General features: G+C 49.7%; 1 protein-coding gene across 1 annotated transcript in view; it reads right to left on the bottom strand.

The window, feature by feature from the left end:
* The window catches only part of LOC103645104 (formin-like protein 16), a 32,030-nt gene extending 17,158 nt beyond the window's left edge, over nt 1–14,872 (bottom strand). The window contains exons 1-6 of the mRNA XM_020542828.1: nt 14,866–14,872; nt 13,865–14,083; nt 13,229–13,281; nt 11,157–11,473; nt 10,678–11,072; nt 10,360–10,591 (exon numbers count right to left, since the gene is read on the bottom strand). Coding sequence (XP_020398417.1) covers nt 10,997–11,072; nt 11,157–11,473; nt 13,229–13,281; nt 13,865–14,083; nt 14,866–14,872 — 672 coding nt within the window. The 3' untranslated portion in view covers nt 10,360–10,591; nt 10,678–10,996. The remainder of the gene's footprint in view (nt 1–10,359; nt 10,592–10,677; nt 11,073–11,156; nt 11,474–13,228; nt 13,282–13,864; nt 14,084–14,865) is intronic.
* Nucleotides 14,873–19,777: the final 4,905 nt, after the last annotated feature.

The following is a 19,777-nucleotide window of genomic DNA, read 5'->3' as shown; positions in this document are numbered from 1 at the left end:
GACAACATATGTAGAACATTCGAAGTCCGTTGTCAGCAGTGTCTCAGCGACCTGCACCTCAGCAAATTCACCGCCCTCTCCCTTCATCTTGCAAGCATTATCGTAGTGTATCAGTTAGCAGAAATTTAAACATTACTAAGCATTATCGTAATGTTGCAAACAGAACAGCCAGCTCACCCAGCAGTTAATTGAGCAATAGGAGATTAAGCAACCATAAAGTTGTTCAGTAGACATCAAATCCTTGCATGATGTGCATCTACAACCTTTTGGTTGGTGCGGGAGGATTGGACGACCGATAGAAAAACGGAAACTCATAAGACCCTGCAAGTGTGCATCACAGGTAAGCATGTAAAAACAATTAAATTCACTTTTATGGTGTCTTGTTTTACTACTACTTAGTGTCTAAAGTATAGAATTACCTGAATATTATGAAATATGTTAGACCAAGTCTTTTTGCCAGTCACCCATGCTACCAACTTTCCCTTGTGCCACGCAATAGGGATAATAACATCCTAATGCCCGAGGTGATCTTCTTTGGCAACCTTATGACATTTAAGACAGTAGTTGTAGAACCCAAACCTCCTGTGTTGTTGTCTTCCTTCAACAGTTGCACCTTCACTTGAGCTACGCAGCGGGTACAAAGTTTTCCGACACATACTTTTTGGCAAGTCACGTAACCAAGTATGTATCAAATCAAGGTAGTTATCACTCATCAGTGACACAGCAAAATTCACTCACCACCTTGACTGTTTTCCTTTTTCGAAGGAAAACAGGAGGAGCTTGCCCCTACTGAAATTTTATTTAAAAAAGATGATTCAGGTTGAACACAGATCGGCCATGGAACTCGAACGAGGGACAACCGTTCGGGTTCAGGTTGAAGTTGCCAAAATTGTCCGCCTGCACGTACCGGATCGTCCGTTGCAGCACCACGGGTTCCTCATGCAGTAGCAACAGGCCGCGTAAGCCTCCTCGATTAATCTGTCACACGACGGAACACTCGTGTGTTAGGAAACCTGAACAAGTAGACAACTATAGCACTGGTTCTGATTTCTGAATAATTCTTAATAATGGCTAGTTTTGTTCAGAAATAGGCAACTCTGGACATCATAATGGGGAACAAAAAATGTTCAGAAACAGGATATTGTAATAAATGGACAAAACTGAAAACTACATTAGCAGGATTTAAGGATGTAGAAAACTTTACTGTTCATATGAAGTGTACCTACACAAAATGTTCAGAAATAGGATCTAATTTGCGCTCAGATTCTGGTAATTTCATTTTTGGTGTGCTTTTGGTATAATTAAAAAAATCAAAGATATCCATACCATATTTTTAAATGGGTAAAATGGGAGGGGAACTTCTTCATATTAATACGGTTGTGGATAGGAATTACATAGAAACATAGGCTAGTAACTCAGGTTGTTGCAAAGTTACATTAATTTACAAATTACTAGGACTTATTTAAGGTACCAAGGAAAAAGAAGCTAAGAAACATGAAGCATCAGCTATGCTCTGAAACAGTTCACCATTCTCTGTCTCTCCTTGATCTTAACTGCACTACCATAGTTCAGTCGTGTGATATAATTTTGCTTTTGCTTTTTTTGGGGATTTTTGGTGTTAGCCCCCATTCAGTTGTAATTGTTCATGTATTCAATATTGCTACATGATGTTTGAGCTATAACTTGTTTGCATCTTTTGTCGTTATGATCGTATCACCATGTGCTGAATTGCTGATGGCTGTTTCCAACTGGTTTGCAGGGCTACTAATGTTATTATTCTCTAAGGTGTATGATGTCTGTCCAAGATGGGACTTGATAGTGCGCATTGGACTTTTGGCATGTGTGGGTAGGGAGTAGGTAGGAGGTGTGTGTGGGAAGAAGGTGCCTCAGGATATGGTAGATCAAGATGGGTGTGGTGGTGTGATGAAACAGCAGCATTATATATTTGTGTGATGTAAATGCAATCCTTGTTGGAGTCTGACAGTGTTTGTTGGAAAGGAGAAGAGATTTGGTTAATCGCTCCATCTTTATGCTGTCACGTAGGGGTTTTTTCCATTTGATTTCCTGTCAGACATAAGCTATCAAGCTAGTACTAGAGTAGAGTAGATGAATTGTTCAGAACTCCTATTTCAGGGATGGGAAGCGTGCGGTCCAAACGTGGCAGCGTAAGTACCCGACGTCCACGGTGGACGACTGTGTCGCTGTGTGCCTCTTCTTGAACCGGCGGGCCTCTCAGGCACAGGAGACGTGAAGCCTCCTCATGAACAGGCCTTGTTGTTCATGAAGAGCTTTGGAGGGGGTGGCGCTCTATTGTCCCTCTACATCCACATCTAAGAGCAGAGCCACCACAAACAGAGCAACGCCAAGAAAGATCCAAGACGCTGCCTAGCTAGTGTGCCCAATACTTACCATCTAATTCTAACTAACATCAAAACCATCAATGGCGGCGGTGGCGAACCTGTCGTCGGGTGGGCTGGAGCCGACGGTGAAAGTGAAACCGCTGGATGTGACGTGCTACGACAACACGAGGACCTGCATGGCTCCTCCCTCGTCACGGAACTCGTCGTCCGGCTGTCCTTGTCGTTGTTCCCCGTGATCGCTGACGCGCTCTCCGACCTTGACCTCCTCAATACCCACCTCGGCCGCATCGCGCTCACCGACGTCACCTCATGGTTCCTCCGTGCGTGCACCGAGCGGGGGTCATCCTGGTCTGCGAGGCGAAGTCGGTGGCGTTCACGACACAGATCCTGGCCTCATTTGTGGCGTTCGTGCTCTTCGTGGGCTTCGCGCGCGGCGCGCGCGGCGGGTCAGTACATCGCGTACAAGCGCCCGCCGACGGGGTCACTGTTGTCGGAGGGTTCCTTTGTCGTCGTCATCGCGGCGCTGGTGACGGACGAGATCGGGTTCAAGTACATGATCGGGCCCATGATGCTAGGGCTGGCGCTCCCCGGCGGCATGCCCATCGGCGCCGCTGATCGACCTACTGGAGGCGTTGAGGTCCCGTCTCGCTCATCGTGCTCCACCTCACCGAGCTTGTCGGTCACGCCGCGTTCGTGCTCAAGCCTAACAGCGTTGCTCCGGCGACTTGCACCGACGACGGCCTGGGTGATCACCCAAGCGAACTGGAACACGAAGTGGACACAGAGAAAGTTTTGGTGCGGCAACAACGACCACCGCGTTTTCTTTTTTATTTCATATATATAGCAAAGGAAAATACATGCGCATGAGCGCTTCTCACGTTCCACCGATGACCACGTCCATCCCCATGGCCGTAGAACGTGTCTCCCGTTCATGCCCAGCGACTCGGACGCGACGAGCGAATCTCGCCTCACATTATGGCACGACTTCCACACAAGTCGTGGCCTCGTGCGTTCCTGCGTTCTAATTACTGGACACACTAACTGAACTGAAAACAAGGAATGGAAAGTGTTATGGTCGCTAGATCGATGAGGGATTAGAGAGGGGTATCGATGGACAGGAACACCGGCCGGGGGCCTCTGCCCACGGCCGAGCAAGAAGAGGGTTTCTCCCTTTTAATTCTTGTCTGCTTTATTTCTCATCCATTGATTACATAAATAGGCCAGTTGGTTGCCCCTATCTAGCTAGAGATCCTTATCTCCTTAAAACTCTCCTAAAAACTCTCAACAAACTACTAACTGATAACCTTCCTAGATAATCTCAACTAATCTCCTAAATAATCTCAACTAATCTTCTAATCTTATCTCTAACTATCCTTATCTAATCCCCCTTGGAGGGCCCATGGCTGCTGCTACTGCAGCCCCTCCGTGGGCCTCCTTAGGCCCTGACACTACACCCCTTCTGGACAAGCAGCTCGTCCTCGAGCTGCAGCATGACAGGTGCTCAAAGACCGAGTCTACTTGACCCAAAACCAGACACCTAGAAGATAAGTCTTTTACATCTCGACTTATCTAATTATTCCGAATCTGAAATTTTTTTCACCCCATAAGATAAGGCGGACACCCTCCGCGCATTGGACTTGCACGTGTGCAGCCACCTGGATCCCATGGACGCCATCTAGACGAAAGGGGAGCATATGGACGGGCACCTGGAATAGGTCGCAACAATAACCATCGGAGGCGCCCTCGTGGCGGCCGGTAGCGGAATGTGGTGGCGCTGAATAGTGCGCCCTTGCCGATGACGAGGGGAGTGCCTTCCTTACTGCCGCTACCGTAGAGTTTAAGTTTGTCGCCCGTGGGATATGTACCATGCTCGCACTTGGAGATAGCGGCCCGGTGCCACTGCTGATGGCCGTCCGACAGGGCGAGGTCGCGCCCCCGTGTGCCGAGGTCAACCGTCACCAAGGCCGCCTCGAGCATCTGCCGGCGCATCTCCCGCACTCTCCGTCGTGCAAGGAAGCCACGAGCAGCAGCTTGTATGCCCACAGCCGCCGACGTCTGGAGGCGTGCGGACAACGCCAGGTGGTGGTGCTCATGTTGCACTGCTACCTTGATTTGCAGCAGCCCTTGCTCAACCTTCTGGAGTGTGGCTTGCATCTTTGCGAGATCAGCCCTTATGTTGGTCCACAAGTCCCCCATTGATGGAGCTGGTGATTGCTGAGTTGTGGCTGCCCCTAGTGGGGTCGCCCATGGGGACGGAGACGTCGTCAACGAAGATGTGACAAAATTTGGCGTTGTCCCTGGAGATGGGCACGCCGGCGTCCAGGATGTGGTGATAAAATTGACAGGCGATGTTGCCCATAGAGATGGGGACGCCGGTTGCCAGGATGGCGTGACAAAGGTGGCATACGACGCTGCCCATAGAGATGGGGACGTCGGTTGCCAGGACGGCGTGACGAAGGTGACATACGGCACAGTCCATGGAGATGGGGACGCCGGTTGCCAGGATGACGCCGCGAAATTGGCAGTAGAAGCCATGGGATCAGATCAAAACCCAAGCTAGCCGATACCAAATGTTATGGTCGCTAGATCGGTGAGGGATTGGAGAGGGAATTTGATGGTTGGAGCTGCTGGTGGAGGTGGGGCGGTACTGTTCATGCGTGAACAGTACTCGCGGTTACTGTTCACAGGGCGCTGGCCGGGGGCCTCTGCCCACGGCCGAGCAAGAAGGGTTTTTTTTCCTTCTAATTCTTGTCTGCTTTATTTCTCATCCATTGATTACATAAATAGGCCAGTTGGTTGCCCCTATCTAGCTAGAGATCCTTATCTCCTTAAAACTCTCCTAAAAACTCTCAACAAACTACTAACTGATAACCTTCCTAGATAATCTCAACTAATCTCCTAAATAATCTCAACTAATCTTCTAATCTTATCTCTAACTATCCTTATCTAATCCCCCTTGGAGGGCCCATGGCTGCTGCTACTGCCAGCAGCCCCTCCGTGGGCCTCCTTAGGCCCTGACAGAAAGACTGAAGGAGCACAAGGTTAATTGCTAACAATTCTACCCCTAAGCTTATGCTCCAAAATCACTCATGCCAATTTGTGTTCGCACCATCTGAAAACGATCACGTGGAAATGGTTTCGTCAGAACATCCGCGAGTTGCCCTCCTGTGCAGATGTAATCTAGTTTGACATCACCATTCTCTGCAGCTTTTCTAATGAAGTGGTACCTTGTCTGAATATGCTTGCTTCTATCATGAAAGACAGGGTTTTTGATGAGGGCCAATGTAGACTTATTATCCACCTTAAGATCAATAGTTTCAGCTGCTGCATTTCTGAGATCACTCAGCAGCCGTTTCAGTCAGATGCTCTGGCAAGCGGCTGTGGCTGCCACTATATATTCGTTCTCGCAGGAGGAAAGAGCTACAACTCTCTGCTTCTGAGATATCCAGCTGATTGGACTCTGACCAAGAAAGAACATTGCTCCAGCGGTGCTCTTTCTATCATCGACGCCATTGGCCAGATCACTATCACTGAACCCATACAACAGTTTCCAGTTGCTCTCCCTTCCATACTGACACCCATGGTGTAGTGTTCCTGCTACATATCTGATGATCCGTTTCACTGCCAACAGTTGTTCCTCAGTAGGCCTTTCAAGGAAGCGACTCACATATCCAACTCAAAAACCAAGATCTGGCCTTGTGTTTACGAAATACCTCAGACTCCCCACAAGACTCCTATAGGCAGTTTCATCTACCAGTGGTTCTGTGCTATTTCAGCTCAGCTTAAGCCTAGGCTCCATGGGTGTAGCACATGGGTTACACCCCACCAGCCCAGCTTTCTCAACAATCTGTGATGCAAATGCAGCTTGGCTCAGACTTATAGTTCCCTAGGCCTGGTGAACTTCTATTCCCAGATAGAAACTCAGTAATCCAAGATCGCTCATCCTGAACTGGTCCTTCATCTGATTCTTGAAGTTTTTTTTTCTCGAACGCGCAGGAGGACTGCACGTCATTATATTAAGAGAGGAAAAAGGTCCAAGAGGACCAAAGTACAATGCCCGTAGGGCAAACAGAACATTTGACCACAATCTAGACCCTACTCATAATAGCAGGAAGACCAAAACTTGCTAGCTGTTTAGCCCCAGCCCTCTCCCAACAACTTAACTCATTCAGAAATAAGCTTTTAACAAAACACAGGGAAGGGTTTACACCATCAAAAACAGCTTTGTTCCTAGTCAGCCATAGGCACCAAGACCCCAAGATAATGAGACTGTTGAAGCCTTTCTTTCTGTTTTTGGGCACCTTCTTAAGCACCTTCCTCCACCAATCAGCAAATGAGATTTCATGAACAGCAGGAATGAGATCCCCAAGACACAAGGGAACAAGAATAGCATGTCAAAATTGCCTGGCAAAACTGCAAGTACACAGAAGATGTTGCACTGTTTCCTGCTCTTGGTCACAAAGAACACAAACAACCGGGTGTTGCAGCCCTCTCCTCCTTAATCTATCAGCAGTCCAACACTTATTCCTTATCGCCAGCCAGAGAAAGAACTTGCATTTTGGGGGAGCCCAGGATTTCCACAAACGTTTCCATGAAATCTGATTCTTGAAGTTACTGATCACTTCTTTGTTTCCTCCAACAATGATCAGGTCATCCACATACACTCCAACTAGAACTCGTGCTTGACCAGTTCCTTTAGTGTACAGTCCATGTTCCAATGGACTCTGGCTGAACCCCAGCTGCTTCAGTGTTGCATCAAGCTTTTTATTCCATGCTCTTGGCGCTTGGCGAAGCCCATGCAGAGCCTTCCTTAATCTATAAACTTTGTGCTCCTGGCCATCTACAATAAAACCTAGTGGCTGCACTACATAGACCTCTTCATGTGGAATTCCATTCAAGAATGCTGATTTTACATCCATATGATGTGCCTTCCAACCTTCCTGTGCAGCAAGTGCAAGTAAAAAAACGAACTGAATCCAGATGAGCCACTGGTGCAAAGACTTTATCGAAATCAATTCCAGCTACATAGCGCTTTGCTACTAATCTAGCCTTGTGCTTCACTATTCTTCCAGCAGCATCTTTCTTGAGTTTAAAAACCCATTTTAATCCAATTGGCTGATATCCAACAGGGGGATCAACCAACTTCCAGGTTTCATTTTCTTAAATAGATGTGATCTCTTCCAGCATGGCTCGTCTCCAAGCCTCCTCTTTCTCAGCTTGCACAAAGCTTGCAGGTTCTTCATTCTCAACTAATAAGAGTTCTTCATGGAGCTCCCTTTCTACCAGACCTGGTACTTCGGTAGGCCCAAGTATATTGGTTAGACGGCGAAACCGAAGTGGTACCTCTGAACCATGGTCTGTGTCGAGGTCCTCTTCTGCAATTTGTGGCGGTGATGGGGATGTGAATCGTTCCGGCGATGCTGGTGATGAGACTGAGTTACCTGACCCTGAACCAGACATCCCGTGAGTTCCACCCGGTGGAGCTGAATGTGAAGGACTTCCTGAATTCTGATGGTGTGCAGGTGGTGATGCTGCAGGGAATGTTCCAGTGCCTCCTCTGCACTGCGGACTTGCCGTTGGACCAGACAGTGGAGCATCCATCTGCTGCTGTGTCCCAACCCCTCCTGATTCCATGAACTCTATATAGAAATCATCATTCATGGCCTGCTCTTCTCCCCATTTCCATTATGTACCTTCATCAAAAATAACATCACGACTTATATGTATTAGATTGTGAGAAGGATCATACACTCTGTACGCCATTGATCCTGGTTCATATCCCACAAAGATCATGGGTCTGCTCCTGTCATTTAGTTTCCTGAGATTTGGTGTTGTGACCTTGACATGTGCCAGACAGCCAAAGGTGCGCAGATGATGTACTAGTGGAGGGCTTCTGGCCCAAAGCAGATATGGGGTCTTGCCTCCAGTGCTTTTGGATGTGGACCGATTCAGGAGGTACACCGCTGCATTCACTGCCTCCCCCCAAAACATTCCTGGTAGAGATTTGGCCTTGAGCATGCAGCGAGCTGTGGCCACAACAGACTGATTTCGGCGCTCAACTACACCATTCTGCTGGGGACAGTAAGGTGCAGTGATCTGCCGTTGCACACCAAGCTCTTCAAAATAATCAGTGAATTCTCCAGCTGTGAATTCCCCTCCTCTGTCAGTGTGCAAAGCTCCTAGTTTTTCACCACTCTTTCTTTCTGCAGCTGCCTGTATCCTCTTAGTTGCAGTCGCTGCTCTGTCCTTTGAGGGAAGGAGAGCAATCCACATGTATCGACTATAATCGTCAACCAACAGAAGGAAATATTGGTTTCCGCTCGGTGTTGCAGGGGTTATGGGGCCCAATGGCTTCTTCGCATGGTGCTTTGCTTGCTGGTGACGAAAGGCTACGTGTAGAAAGGAGTCGACTTCGAGGAGGTCTTTGCTCTGGTGGCGCGCATGGAGTCTGTGCGCCTCCTGCTAGCACTGGCGGCCACCGAGGAGTGGGAAGTGCATCAAATGGATGTAAAGTCCGCATTCCTGAACAGGGATCTCAAGGAGGAGGTCTACGTGCAGCAGCCGTCGGGATTCATCGTCGCCGGCGAGGAGCATAAGGTGCTCCGCCTGCGGAAGGCGCTCTACGGCCTACGGCAAGCACCGCGCGCCTGGAACACCAAGCTCGCCGAGAGCCTGGTGTCCCTCGGCTTCTCTAAGTGCGCGACGGAGCACACGCTCTACATCAGGAAGACGAAGTAGGGGAACCTGATTGTTGGCGTGTATGTCGATGATTTGATCATCACCGGCTCCAGGCAGCGGCTCATCGACGAATTCAAGAGGGAGATGACGGCGTTGTTCAAGATGAGTGATCTAGGATTGCTCAGCTACTACCTTGGTATCGAGGTGGAGCAGACGGCGCGCTCCATCACCCTGCGGCAGAGTGCCTACGTCGTGAAACTGCTAGAGCGCAGCGGGATGGGCGGCTGCAAGTCGTGCTTGTCCCCAATGGAGGAGAAGCTCAAGCTGTCAAAGGACAGACCGACACCAAGGGTGAACGCGACGAGCTACCGCAGCATCGTTGACGGTTTGCTCTATCTAGCGCACACGCGGTCGAACATCGGCTATGCCATCGGCTATCTGAGCCGGTTCATGGAGGATCCGCAGGAGGACCACCTCGCCGCGATCAAGCGCCTTCTCCGCTATATTGCAGGGACGATCGAGCATGGGCTTGTGTATCCGAAGAGAGGAGGCGGACGACTGGAGCTGACAGGGTACAGCGACAGCGAGATGGCAGGAGATGTCGACGGGCGGCGCAGCACGACGAGCATCATCTTCTTCCTCAGATTGTGCGCAATTTCATGGTAATCCCAGAAGCAGAAGGTGGTGGCACTCTCCACCTACGAGGCATAGTATATTGCCACCGCCACAGCTTGTTGCTAGAGAGTTTGGCTGGCGCGACTGCTCAAGGAGCTCACCGGAGAAGAGCTCCGGGCGCCGGTCCTGCTGGTGGACAACAAGTCTGCCATTTCTTTGGCAAAGAACCCCATCCTCCACTGCAGCAAGCACATCGACACCAAGTTCCATTTCATCAGGGGCTGCATTGAGGAAGCACGGATCAAGATCGAGTATGTCGAGACGGCTCGACAGCTCGGTGAGACGGTGACCTTCTCACCAAGCCCCTTGGGCGTCTTTGGCTCCAGGAATTGAGGAACAAGGTGGGAGTGGAGGAGATCAAGAAGGAGCATCACAATTAGGGGAAGAATTGTTGAGTAATTGCTTAGCTCCTATCTTTGTCTCTTTCTAGCAAAGTCAATGGAGTTGGTAGAACTCCTCAAGTGCCTACTGCCTGGCCATATAGGGCTGCAGGGCAATGAGTAGAAGGGCAAGACATGCCCTGTTGTACTGTACATAGTAGCTGGTGCTGAAAAGATATTGATAAATGAAGAATTTAGAAAGAAAAAAAGGTATAAAAAACTAATGCATATTGCATACTATAAAAATCAAAAATGCTACTACTTACTGACAGATTGGTAGGAAGGAAAATTCTGTAATCGGCAGCTTCGGTCCTGAAGAGCTTGTCTTCATTAGCTATGCAGATGGTGTAGTAGTACACTTGGTCATTGCTTCTCATTTCGCCATCTGCACATGCTTCATAAATCTGCTTACTGCCAATTAGGTTGTACTCCAAAGCAATCACATCTTCTGGATCATCCTCAGGAAGGAACTTTTCAACATATGTAAAGTATGTCAACCTGGTTTTGAATGGACATAAACAAAATGGATGTGAGTGGGTGGAAGTATAAGCTCAAAAAAATGTACCGTGATTGCAAGATATTACTGTGGGTGAGCAATCCTCTTCTCAAGAATTTCTGCCACCATCCTCAAAGCTGCCTGCTTTGCAGCCACTTTGCGACGCCATTCAGGTCTGAATAGTGACACGAGTCCACCATATCAACCTGAGGCAGCTGGTCCACCATAACTCTCAACATCCACGGCAAGATGTGGAGGAGGATCAAAACGGTCTAGAGCAGCAAAGTCGATGATGGGGAAACCATTGTCATCAAGCTCAACATCTTGGGAGACTTTCTTAGGCGACTTCTTGAGCTTCTTCTGGCCTTTCCTAATCTGCCTAGTCTCATTGGTACGGAGCGAAGATTTCAGAGGTTGAGCTTGAGAACGTGTCGCTCGTGGCTGAGGAGGTGTGTACTGAATGTCAGTGTCATCAGGTACAACCTGCTGACATAGAATTGGTTATTACTGAATACTATTATACAATATTAAAAGAATAAAATTACTGATTATTACTGGCACACGTACCGGGGCATCGTGAAACCTTGGGACAGGGGGATGCTCCTTTCAGTAGAACCAAATGTAGAAACATTCTTTACATCGTGTTTCTCGACTTCTTTCAACAAATCACGCTGTACAGGGTCATTCTTCAGGTCATCCAAAATGTCAAATACATCAACTAAATCTTCTTGAACGAGATGTTGTGACTGGGACGGGTCATCTGGCATATTCCTGACCATGGCACCCTTGTATGCCCATGCACTATGATCAAATTGGCTGGCAGGAAAACCAGATATGTTTCCAGTCACAACATCTGTACTTTCTTCAACTGTTTTATCTTGCAACTGTTAACATAAAAAGAAACAATAATTACTGAAAAATACACTGTATCAAAATGAGTTTAATGGATAATTACTGAATGTTGATTTCTAGCTTTTATTTGTCACACTATGGCACCTCACTAGAAAAAACATTAATTATTACTGTCAAAGTGAACTATGAAAAATATTACTGAGATATTAATAGACAAAACTAATAAAATGGGAAACTTTTACTGATTTAAAAACATTGTTACTGAAGTTTGACATTAAATATTAAAAATATTAATTGCTACTGCCAAAATGAACTGAGCCAAAATTACTGACATATTATTATATTTAGAGAAGCAAAACTAGTGAAAAATACAATTGTTACCAAGTTAATATTATTGTTACTAATATTTTGTCATTGCGGATAAAAAACGTACTGGTTCATCTTTAGTATCTGGAGCTGCTGCAGAAGGTGCAGGGGAGAAGCTGGTGCTGAGGTAACAGGAGCAGGAGGAGAATGTGGTGGTGCTGGAACTACAGCAGTACAAGCTGGTGCTGGGAGAGAAAAAACAGAAGGACAAACAGAAACTGGTGCTTCTGGAGAATCTGATGCTGTGTGTGCAGGAACTGGAGAAGCTGGTGCTGCACTGCTGCTGATGATGCTGTTGCTGACGCTGGTGCTGCTGAAGCTAAAACTTGAACTGGAGAAGGAGGTGCTGAATGCTGCGCGGGACAGGACTGCTTAGGGGCTGGTGAGACATTAGCCTTTTGAGCTGACATCTTGTATTTATCAGCAGCTCTTTTGACACCTTTGCGCAATCCAGCAAGCGGTTGAGCAGTCTGGAGGGAGCGGCTGGAGCAGGGAGATGAAGTTGGCGAGCCCTAGGGCTGGCATCCTGAGCACCGAATGTGAGAGAGGTAGAAGGATCGAGAAGAAGAGGTTGGGTATGGTGGTGAACGAAGGAAAATGAATAGCCTCCAGAAACGTGAGCAACAAAAAGAGATCTCTACTAACTATTAAGACTATGTGTAGACCATCCTCGTGCCCCCGCCTCCCCTACGAAAGTTGCCTCCGCGCATGCCCAGTGTCGCCCCGCCCTCCCTGCATGCATCGTCAGCCTTGCCTTGTGGGGCTCGCCCTCCCCGCATGTCGCGCTCACGTAGCGTCAGAACGCAACCGCATGTCGCGCCCCCAAGAACCCGGTTTCAATTCTTCGGAAGCCTTAGAGCTTGCAGGGACGGGATGGACGGAACGGCAATGCGCAAAGGCGCCGCCTCCACGCGCGGCTCCGGGAGCACCACGCCGGCACAGCGAAACCTCCTCTCCGCGCGACCGAACTCAGATCTCGCCGCCGCCGAGCTTCAGAAGGACGGCTCCGGGCTCAGGGGGGCTGCTTTCCGCCGCCGCGACGCAGACCCGACCGCTGCCACCGCCGGAGGGGGAGAACTACTGAACTAGGACCGCGGAGCACCTCCACCGCTGCTACTGACGGACACTGCTTTCTTCTCGCGCCTGCAACCGTGGCCCCAGCCCACTCTGTGCAGCAGGGGAGGAGGACGTCGCTTTGCTTCTTCTGTCTTCCTCGTGAGCGTAGAGCCTAGAGGGTCTCCCTCGGGGCTCAGCAGCTGGCACATGACGCTGGCGCTGGCATCAATATCCATCCGACGAAATTTAGCCGAACCCCGAAGCAAAATCTAAGATTAAGCTAGCGCAACAAGGGGATTAGCAACTGTTATGCTCTGAATAGAAGCGTGGGAAGAGAAGAAACCGATGCAAGTGAGCGAGCGTACCAGTAGAGGAGGAAGAGGGCGGCGGCGGAGCAAGCAGCTTCTGCTGATGAACCCTGTGAACAAGTTGTCAATAAGTAAGAAGAGAAAAAAGAAACTAAATAAGCAATTTGAACTCGAGCTATGTTTTGAAACACAAGGGAACTGGCAGAGAGGGTCTCGTCTCTCGTGGAGCGCATTGGAAGCAGCAGCCAACAGACACAAAATCCTCCACCGTTTACATGGAGAAACACGAACGGCGGTGGCCGGTGGATACAGATCAGCGTCTGCAGCCAGCAGCACCCCTGCCGAAGCCGCGGAGCACTGGGTACGTACGGGGACTCCGGTAGCAGACTAGATCTCATCTCTTGTTTCTTTCTGCGCCAGACCGATAAACGGAATAACAAGAAGAAGAGCACGAACGAAGGGAAGGATGGAGAAGCTCCTGTTTTTCCGCCGCCGCCGCAAGGAAGGAACGGAATCGGTGCCAGAGTTGCAACGCATGCACGCACAAGTAGCATCCGCGGGCATCCCGAGAGCCAAGGCGTTTCCCTCCATCGAATTTTCAGCGCCGAATCCAGCGATAAAGAGAGAAGGAGGCGCCAAACAGCACAGGAAGGAAGGAAATGGAGGAGAAAGCGAGGAGGAGGCGTAGCTCACCGGCGGCAGCGGGGCTGGGGAGACGAGGAGGCCCGGACGGATGCGGCGGCCGCGCGCGGGACGGGACAGGGATGAGGGGCGGCGGCCGCGCGCGGGACGGGACAGGGATGAGGGGCGGCGGCGGCGGCGGCGTCTGGTGAATGGTGTTGGTGGTGTGCGGCTGTGCGCAGGGAGGGGGAGATGGGAATCGAGCACGCGAGGCCTGTTTCGGCTTTTTTTCTTACCAACTTTTTCGAGAATTTAGCTGCAGAGAGAATTTATCTGTGTAGAGAAACTAAGTATCATTAAAATTACGTGCGGAGAAAGATAAAGTTGTCCATGAAGCTCAGGATGTATAAAGTGACGGATTACTACTATTGCGACGACTCAACCGAGTATATGTTTATGTTGATTTTGAATGGTTTTTACCCCCAACGAATTTTATAGAAGCTGGCTGAAAAGCTGAGTGTTTGGCAGTTCGCAGCAGCTTTTGGTGGCCAGAAGCTGCGAAAAGCCGAAACAAACAGGCACGAGGGGGCAGCCGGCGGTGTAGCAGCGCAGGCGGCATATAATTATAAAAATAATCTCTACTAACTATTAATACAATAGTGTAGACCATTCTCGTGCCCCCGCCTCCCCTACGAAAGTTGCCTCCGCGCATGCCCAATGCCGCTCCGCCCTCCCTGCATGCATCGTCAGCCTTGCCTTGTGGGGCTCGCCCTTCCCGCATGTCGCGCTCACGCAGCGTCAGAACGCAACCGCATGTCGCGCCCCCACACCGCCATCTGACGCAGCCTCATCCCCTTCTATCCTCATATCTCTACTACTTCTTAAGAGCAGAGCGTAGGCGTCCACACCGGTATAGTGCACGGTTCTGCCTCCCACCCCCGACATCCTCCGCTCCGATCCCGGATGGTGGTCGCGCTTTCATCGCCGCCATCAACGGTCTCATTCCCACGTCCGCGGCCGCCCCGCAATCAACTCCATTGCCCCCGCAATCCCTTTCCAATCCCGGCACTCACCTTCCATCGACGAAGCGGCTCTTCCTCGCACCTCGTTATGCCCACCCCGGCCATGACAAGTGGGCCCTTAATGTCAGCGTCCCCTGCACTTCCTCGCGCTTGCATCCCAGCAAACACTTCTCCGTCTAGGGTTGCCGCCGCCCGATCCAGCAGCCATGGTGATGCCCCTCTGCCCCACCCCTGCCGCTACGAGAACATTCAGGTTGTCGGTCGCACGGTTCCCCATGCAACGTGTCCCTTCTCCTCTGTCACCGCCTGACTCCCTCGCGTGGACAACGCCGTGCAACACAGGAGAGCAGGTTGTTGCTTCGTCCCAGGTCAAGGTGAGCCTCCCTCTCCCTGATCCGACACGAAGTGCTGAGCATCTCGTGGGCGTGCTCGTCGTCGTGGAGGTCGAGCCAGCACTCGAGCGGCTGTCTGGAGGCGACGCGCGCCGCGGTAACAGATCTGACCCAGGTCAAGGTGAGCCCCCCTCCCACTGATCCAACACGAAGTGAGGAGCGTCTCGTGGGCGTGCTCGTCGTCGTGAAGGTCGAGACAACACTTGAGCGGTCATCTGGACTACAGTCCGAGCTGCTCAGAGCTCTCCTCGCGCGGGGCTGTGCCCATTAGCATTTCATCGAGCACATGAATGCTTATGGTCGCTTAACTGCTCCGATTTGTAGGTTGCGGTCCATATCCGGTCGCTTAGCAGCACTAATGTGTCGCTGCAGGGGAAGACGCGGTGCGTTAGATATGAATAGAATCAGAGCCTTGCCTAGATTGGACATCTGAGCCCTGATTCACTTTCGACCTTGACACAGACGAACATGTCACGCAGGTCCTCTTGTTACTCTCGCTTCTCAATTTAGCATTCGCCCTTCTTTCCTTCTGCTGACTTTTTTTGTGTTAACTGTGCAAAAATGTGCAACTTCTCCATTTCGTGTTGTTCAGGATGATGGACTTAATTGGGAGATTATTTGACGGACTCAAAATTCAATCAAGAAGTTTATGTGAGCAGTTTAGTATCTGAAATTTGAGCAAGGATAACCATTAGGATGGCATGTTCAAGGTTGTCGCGGTGCCCATGGTGGAGAACTGCATAGTTAGCTATAAGAGCCGCATTCTTGCTTACGACCAACTAAATTGCAGGTTTAAGTTGTTGATCGCTGTTGTAAATACTCAAGTTATAAGATTGCATTGTTATGGGTTTACCTTTCAATCAATTACAAATTTGTCTACTTCTGCTATACAGGGAAGCGAAAAAATACAATGCTTGGTGACATAGAAAATGGAACACGAAGGAACAACACACTAGACATCATCTACCTAGCACATATTATAGTCATGTTTGTCGTTCCATATCTATGTTTCATACAAATTTTTTACTTCCATCGCAACGCACGGGTACATACCTAGTAAAGCAATAAAGAGATAAGGGAGAGGGTTACACGGTGGATGAAGCAAAAATGGACTTTTCCTTATTTGTTCTTCTCTTTTTAAACAAAAGAGCATAAAAATACTAACTCTGAACTACGGTATGAACATGGTATAATAGAATTGGACCGCCACAATATGGGTCGGTGATAGTAGTGTTTAGACGAGATGTCAATGATCAAACCAAATGACATCGGGGTCGATATATTAAGATTGTGCTTAATTTGATTCGATTCAAACCCCGACAATTTATCCGCGGTCTAAACAGGGAAACAGATTAATTATAAAATACTCAATATCGGCTCTAATTATCTTGATCCAATTTAATCTCGCATCAACACTCTTGTCGCTGAGCTTCTAATAAAATTTACTCGGGTCAAAAATCACAAGAGTGAGTCAGGATTCCAAATTCATGTTCTCTTAATCCATAAATTTTAAACAGGCACAAGACTCGACATTTAGCTAAATAAATATGCGAGATCAATGCGGCATCGAAATTGTGATCCTTTCAGAAGCGACGTCACACATCGTTCACGTGGCGAGAGGTTGTGCGCTGTCCAGACACCGGTTAGCACCTGCCATGCGCCACGATGCCAGGACACAGAGAGACACGTGCAACGCAGGCGTGAAAGAATTTCAAACGAAGTTTAAGGAACCAGATCCGATTTCAAGGATTAGAGTTTGGGTAAGACGTCGATGGCTCAACCCAAACGATATTGGATTCAATGTTTCGGAAGATTACTAAAGTCTGAATTATGAAAAATAAATTAGGACAATTTAGACAGATGGAGACAGACACGATATAAAAATCGTGATAGACGAAGATAATTAGAACTTAGTGTACATTTTATTTACTGATATCCCGCGCTTAAATCCATACTCGTTGTCGACCAGAATATAAACACCTAGAGTGTTACATCAATAGGCTTTTATGATATTTCTATTCACATTTTATGTAAATGTTTGTTAAATTTTGTGTAATGTACTGCAATGCATAAATATCTTTGACATGTAGCATAATTAGTATCAGTATATATCATAAACTGGTTCTAACGAGCCCAACTGCATGGCTGTTGGAGAGATCCTATATTTATGTACAAAATAAAACATTGAAAATCATATTTTTGTTTCCATGCATATCAATTCATTTCCTTTTAACTCACATTTTTGTCATCCTAAATTTGTGTGTGTCGGCGTTTCGAGACCGGGGGGGTCCCTAAGCCGACGAGTGAGTGTGCCGCGTGCCCCAGCCCAGATGGGTCGAGCGCGTGGGCGAGCGCGAAGGGGGAAGCGAGGTGGCCAGAGACGGGCGTGAGAGAGGTGGAAATCCCGCGGCCTTCGTGTTCGTCCCGCGCCCAGGTCGGGTGCGCTTGCAGTAGGGGGTTACAAGCGTCCACGCGGGTGAGGGAAGCGAGCGGCCCCAAGAGAGCGCCTGTCTCGTCCTCGTTCCCGCGCGGCCAACCCTCTCTAAGAGGGCCCTGGTCCTTCCTTTTATAGGCGTAAGGAGAGGATCCAGGTGTACAATGGGAGTGTAGCAGAGTGCTACATGTCTAGCGGGGGAGAGCTAGCGCCCTAAGTACATGCCAATGAGGCAGCCGGAGAGATCTTGGCACCCTGCTGGTGTGATGTCGTGGCTGTCGGAGGAGCAACGGAGCCTGGCGGAGGGACAGCTGTCGGAGCGGTTGAGTCCTTGCTGACGTCCCCCTGCTTCCGTAAGAGAGCTGAGAGCCGCCGTCGTCACAGGGCTTGCGGGGCGCCATCATTGCCTATCTGGCGGAGCTAGCCAGATGGGACACCGGTCTTGTTCTCTGCGGCCCGAGTCGGCTCGGGGTAGGGTGATGATGGCGCTTCCTGTTGACGTGGCGGGCCTGTGCCCTAGGTCGGGCGACGTGGAGGCTCCTCCGAAGCCGAGGTCGAGTCTGTCTTCCATGGCCGAGGCCGAGCCCGAGCTCCTGGGTCGGGCGAGGCGGAAGTCGTTCGGCAGAGGCCAGGGCGGAGTCCGAGCCCTGGGTCGGGCGAAGCGGAGTTCGCCGTCTTCTGGGGCTGAGCCCGAGTCCGAGCCCTGGGTCGGGCGGAGCGGAGTTCGCCGTCTTCCGGTGCTTAGCCCGAGTCCGAGCCCTGGGTCGGGCGGAGCGGAGTTCGCCGTCTTCCGGGGCTTAGCCCGAGTCCGAGCCCTGGGCCGGGCGGAGCGGAGTTCGCCGTCTTCCGGGGCTTAGCCCGAGTCCGAGCCCTGGGTCGGGCGGAGCGGAGTTCGCCGTCTTCCGGGGCTTAGCCCGAGTCCGAGCCCTGGGCCGGGCGGAGCGGAGTTCGCCGTCTTCCGGGGCTTAGCCCGAGTCCGAGCCCTGGGTCGGGCGGAGCGGAGTTCGCCGTCTTCCGGGGCTTAGCCCGAGTCCGAGCCCTGGGTCGGGCGGAGCGGAGTTCGCCGTCTTCCGGGGCTTAGCCCGAGTCCGAGCCCTGGGTCGGGCGGAGCGGAGTTTCCTATGGCGCCTTTGGCAGGGCCTGACTGCCTGTCAGTCTCACTCTGTCAAGTGGCACTGCAGTCGGAGTGGCGCAGGCGACGCTGTCCTTCTGTCAGACCGGTCAGTGGAGCGGCGAAGTGACGGCGGTCACTTCGGCTCTGCCGGGGGGGGGGGGGGCGCGTCAGGATAAAGGTGTCAGGCCACCTTTACGTTAAATGCTCCTGCGACTCGGTCGGTCGGCGCGGCGATTTAGTCAGGGTTGCTTCTTAGCGAAGGCAAGGCCTCGGGCGAGCCGGATATGTGTCCGCCGTTAAAGGGGGGCCTCGGGCGAGACGGAAATCCCTCGGGGTCGGCTGCCCTTGTCCGAGGCTAGGCTCGGGCGAGGCATGATCGAGTCGCTCGTATGGACTGATCCCTGACTTAATCGCTCCCATCAGGCCTCTGCAGCTTTATGCTGATGGGGGTTACCAGCTGAGAATTAGGCGTCTTGAGGGTACCCCTAATTATGGTCCCCGACAGTGTGCATGTAATAGTAAACAGATTTTGCACACAGTGTGTCGCATTGCATAAATATCTTCGACGTGTAGAATAATTAGTCTCATCGTATATCATAAACTGGTTCTAAAGATATTTATGGAGAAAAGATCTTATATTTATGGAGAAAATTAAGTATTTAAATCAGATTTTTTGTTTCCATGCATGTCAATCTATTTTCTTTCAACGCACATTCTTGTCGTCCTAAATATGTGCGCATGTAGTAGGAAACAAATTTTTTTCGCGTTGTACCACAATGCATAAATATCTATACCATGCAGCATAATTAGTGTGTAACACTATAAAAATTATTAAATAAAAAAATAATACATTTAGTTATTACTGGTATTTATGATAATGAATTTTCTTTTAAGTGTTTGTTATTTATTTGCATTTGGAATGATTTTTCGATTGCTCATAATTAATTTTGGATATTGAATATCATTTCTTCTTAAATGCAAATCCTAGTAAATTAAAAATATAATTATTAGTCCCAAAAATAA

The sequence above is a fragment of the Zea mays genome, chromosome 1 (assembly GCF_902167145.1).
Source record: "Zea mays cultivar B73 chromosome 1, Zm-B73-REFERENCE-NAM-5.0, whole genome shotgun sequence".
Lineage (NCBI taxonomy): Eukaryota > Viridiplantae > Streptophyta > Magnoliopsida > Poales > Poaceae > Zea > Zea mays.
The sequence above is the reverse complement of the archived record's forward strand: the minus strand, read 5'-3'. Positions and strand labels throughout refer to the sequence as shown.